We start from the raw sequence: 4,906 nt of genomic DNA, 5'->3' as shown, positions 1-4,906 counted from the left end.
ATTTCTCTTTTCATTCTGATCATTTATGTATACATTTGTCTATATCTATCTCGATTCGTTTTGCCTGTTACAAACAACCGTTATGTGAACAAAGTTATAATACCCTTGTGCACAAGTGCGCTCGGGTATAAAAACACAGTCCCGATGTATACTAAATTAGAATCCCCGCGTGGTGGCTGTAATTAAATTCCTCTACTTTCGCAACAAATTTCACCGCTGCCTCTGTGTGTGCTGCATCAATCTTCACTAAAACGCCACAACAACAGACAACCGCATTGGCATACGGCGATTGACTAATTTGGTTTGTTGTACTCGCAATTATGCTAATTGTGTCGAATGGGTGGCTGGGTGTAAATTTGAAACCGAACATCAGAGCAAGTACATGCAATTTTATGCATGTATGTATGTATGTAAATAGGTGCACGCGTTTGCATTAGGTCCTTTGTATCTGATTCCGCGAAAATTGCAGCTGAAATTGTAACACCGCTGCCAGATCGAATGTGTCTTCGAACAGTATATGTAGTGTAGTACCATATATAAATCACTTCCTGCACATACGTACATATATATGAATACACTTACAAACACATATTTACTTAAATAAATTTCGTTGTTGAAAGTTTGTGGTATTTGGAGCTCAACTGACTTTGTTCCGAGAGCTGCTTGACGGCAATTCAGTACATAAGCGGCGGCGCGCTGATATGGAAAGCGCTCGTGGTTAAAGTATCCTTTAGGGAGCAATGATATGTGAATGCGAAAATTGATGAGGAGAAAAATGAGCTTAGAGACGAAACTCGCGTGAATGTTGATAAATGCTGCACCTTATTTGCGTCAAGGCAACGTATGTTTGGAGGGGTAGTTACATACGTATATGCAAGTTGCCTGTAACAACGAGTAATTGCCTATGTAATAGGCTGATATTTGGCTACGCAAGCGTGCATGCATCGTTCACGTGCAAAGCAACTTTATAAGCTCACATGCTTTCATATACATACATATGTACATATGCATCTGATNAAGCAACTTTATAAGCTCACATGCTTTCATATACATACATATGTACATATATAAAACGATGCATCGTAGCGTGAAATTGGATAAGCGCATGTGATCAAACTTTCATTTGGGGATGTTGAATTTTTTCGAGTTTATTGTTGGTAGTAAGTAACTAAGCCGACGAGGCTGGAATATAATAGAATTACAGACAAATTATATTATGACGACTAAGGAAGTTTCTCGCTTTTTGGTATCCATTAACTGATAAAATTATATCTAATTAGCAAAAAGTTTCTTACGCAATAAGTTTTATGAAGTATACAATTGGCCGTGGTTGAGTGGTAAAAGCTTCGTAATACCAATCCGTAAGGCCTGGACTCGATCCCTGGTCCGAGCAACATCTAAATTAGGAAAAACAATTTCTAACAGCAAGTAGTGACAAACCTCCGACTGAATTTCCACCGTGAAAAATCATCTCATTAAACCATTTGGAGGTGGCGTAAAATTAAAGGTCTCCCCATTTTGTGTAACAACATCAAGAAGTGTACTAAAAATTGGAGAAGAGGCTCGGCCGAACGCTCGGCAAAAGGATAAGCGCTAAAAAGTTATTAATATTACTAAGTCGGTAATAAGTTGCTTGGAAATAAACAAGCTTAACCCTGGAAAGATAACCCTACTGAAAGTTGCTGAAAAGATAACCATATGTCTGTGAGACGTATCTGTAGCCAGCCTAAATTTTGTAGTAATAAAAATTGTATGAGATTGTTTTCAAAGATACGAAGTCTTTAAATATTTTTTAATGCATTTGATTTAAAAACATTCCTCATTTAAAATGGAAATACCTCCGATTTCAACCTTCATTTCGCGAAAAAGAGAGTGAAATGTTTAAAACCCATAGGTCTCGCAGACGTAGGTTATCAAGGCCGAATTAAGTAGAATTTAATTGTAGGTTGCATTCTGTAATATTAAAAAAAAAACTTATGTTTGTAAAGTTTTCAATTGTTCGGCGTATAAAGCAAGGTTCCGAAAATATACCTGAAGCATTCGTAATGCACCTAAAATGATGGGTTTTTCTTTATGACAATTTTTTTCTAATAATACAATTATTAGCTGAGTCAGTGGGATCGTCGGTTGGAGTCCTACTGAAAGAAGTCTGATGAGGAAATGTGGTGATTTCCGAAATAGCTATCACTTCTACAACTTTTTCACAAAAATAAAAATTATTATTGCTTGTCCACAATTGATTTTCATTTAAAATCGGCCTCGAGCTCAATAAAAATTGTTGAATAGGAGAAATTAATTGTCTATATTTTGGTATATAATTAAAGTATATAGTGTATGTACGTTAATAACTTAACATTTCGTAGCAGGTTATATATATAGAATGGCATCATTTTTGCTCAACTCTGGGCTCCGTTTACTCTTTCTAATCATACGTGATGTCTGTCGGTCGCTGTAAAATGCTAGTTTTACTAATACTGTAACTTTAAATTTATTTATGGCAAAAATTTCCCACTGTGCGATGGTGGGAATCTGATAACAACGTATATATATGTGTGTGAGTGTGTGAAAGGCTTTAGTGCTTCACAAAAAACTAATTGATGCCTCAAATCGGGCTTCTTCTTCCTGTTTGGCGCTGCAACAACGCCCAAGCAATTTTAACCGAGTTCAACAAAGCACGCCAGTCGTTTCTCGTCTGTGCCAACTGACATCAATTGGATATGACAAGTGAAGCCGAGTCCTTCTCTTCTTGGGCTCTCCATCGCAGAAGAGGCATTCTACCACTTCTCTGCTACCACCAGCAGATTCCGCTTTCAGGGGGGCTACTCTGTAATGCGACACGAAAAAGCGATGCGATGCGACTAGGCAAACACATCGTAAGTAATACGCTGGCGCCTATCGCATCACATTTTTCTTTCGTATCGCATTACAGAGTAGCCGCCTAGGACTGACCTGTATTAATTAACCGTTGGGCCTACATTTTAAAGATACGTTGTTTGGGCTTAAGAGATTTTCTAAGTAACAAGTTTATAAGCTTTTTCCTACGCTTAAATAAAACTTCGTCATGGTTTTGTGCCATTTTTACTTTTCATTAATTGTCTTTTGCACTCAATTCAGCCTCTTAAAAATGGAGTGGGAGCGCTTTTTGAAGAAAATTCACAGCTTGTGTGCCTAATGTGCTGATTTCCAAAAATAGGTTGCTTTAGAGAGCGACTTTGTCCAATGAAGCGTCTATGATCCGCTTAGCCACTTCATTGCTTTCGCATGGCAAATCAAGGAAAAAAAGATAAAAGAAAACTTCAGAATAATAAAAATCACTCAATCAAAAATGTATGTATGTATGTATAGTAAAATAAATTCCATATTAATATATAAAATGAAAAAATAATAATATAGTAAAAGAAAAATTAACTTTGTCAGACTTGACGCTCCCGTCGCGAATATTGGCAATGAAACGTATTTCCTCTTGACGATAAGTTTTCCATTCAAACTTCTTGCGTCAAGTCTAGCATTGTTCATTGCTAAGTGACCATTTGTTTGAATGTAAATTAAATAAATAAGATGGCAAAAAAAAAATAGAAAAATAAAATAACAAAATTCTTTTAATGAATTTCATGTCCAAAAGTAGTTAGTTATAAGTTAGTTGACATGTAATGCTGAGGTATCCAGGTCTAATCATAGACTTTGAAATTGAGTTAATAGATTAGCACTAGTGTTCGCGTAAACAGACTAAAGTTAGGTACAAGCTAACGCCACTCGCTGCAGGGTATGTATGGGTGTATGCATTCTTTTTTTTGTGAGACTGATGTGTTGAGACACGACAGGCTGAGAAACACTCGGCAGGACTTAAGCGCTTGAATAGAAATCCTTGTTTTTTTTTTTAGAATTTCGTTTGTTTCAAATTATCAGTGTAAATACATTATTTATATTTCGTGTTGATGAAACATTTTTGCTAAAGTGTAGAGTTTGAATTTTTCATTACACTTACCGCATAATTCCCACCAGCAAAATATTTCGCCATCCATGCAGAGGCACACTTCACATGGATCAATTCGTGGCACCTGCAATACATTAAAAATTTCATATAAGTTATCAATCATAATAAATCTGGTTGGCGCTATTACTAAGAGCGTAACGAGAATATAGGCGAAACAGTTTCACAACTTGCAATTCGGGTCGAAGAGTGTTCCCAAAAGGATTAGACCAAATGAAAACGAATCGAATTAAAACAAATGCCTGATTTTTTTTCATAAATATCCTTTTGAATTGTCATCGAATGGTGATTGAGCCCTGGCTTGACACCGTTTAAATGTGTTAAAGTTTATACGAAAATACTACGTATTTTTGCAGTCAAGCCAATTCCTTCTTACCTCTAAAATGTTAGGCCTTGTTTTTCTCTACTTCTTTAATTCGTTTTGTAATTCAAAGCGGAAAAAAGAGCATTCCCTGAAGTTAAAAAATTAACGAATTTTTTCTCATTATTAAATACATCTTCAAGGCGAATTCATACAAGGTGGTGTTACCGGAGTAGTTGATTTCGAGGCGAATTTTGCTGTTTGTCAAAATGAAAAACTTCAAATTATTGTGTTATGATTGTCATAGTGTGTATAATTTGTTAATATAGTTTCTTGTTTTTGCATCTCCCTGTAGGTATTTTAAAATGAATGTATATTTTGGAAACACATTAATACTTTTTGTTTATGAAAAAGAAAACTCGAACCCAAATTTGTATATGGGCAAATCAAAAAAACAGGTAACACAGGTGTGTTATTTAGGTTCATTTTCATTGTTGTAAAATATATCAAGCTTTTAGATATAATTCATAGACGTATACTTGAAGCCTAGAAAAAATTTTGAATCAATTTCCCCGCAAACATATTCTGATCGCTCAGAATATATGAGTCGGAAA

At 35.5% G+C, this 4,906-nt stretch overlaps 1 protein-coding gene across 1 annotated transcript in view; it reads right to left on the bottom strand.

Moving 5' to 3' along the window:
* Positions 1-4,906, bottom strand: part of LOC108370405 (myb-like protein P) — a gene marked incomplete at its 5' end in the record, with an annotated part of 47,999 nt that overhangs the window by 34,922 nt on the left and 8,171 nt on the right. The window contains one exon of the mRNA XM_017625739.1: positions 3,986-4,058. Coding sequence (XP_017481228.1) covers positions 3,986-4,058 — 73 coding nt within the window. The remainder of the gene's footprint in view (positions 1-3,985; positions 4,059-4,906) is intronic.

This window comes from Rhagoletis zephyria, unplaced genomic scaffold (genome assembly GCF_001687245.7).
Source record: "Rhagoletis zephyria isolate East Lansing unplaced genomic scaffold, Rhagoletis_zephyria_1.1 Rzeph_scaffold_04199, whole genome shotgun sequence".
NCBI classification, from domain to species: Eukaryota; Metazoa; Arthropoda; class Insecta; order Diptera; family Tephritidae; genus Rhagoletis; species Rhagoletis zephyria.
This window is presented reverse-complemented; position numbering and strand designations above follow the sequence as displayed.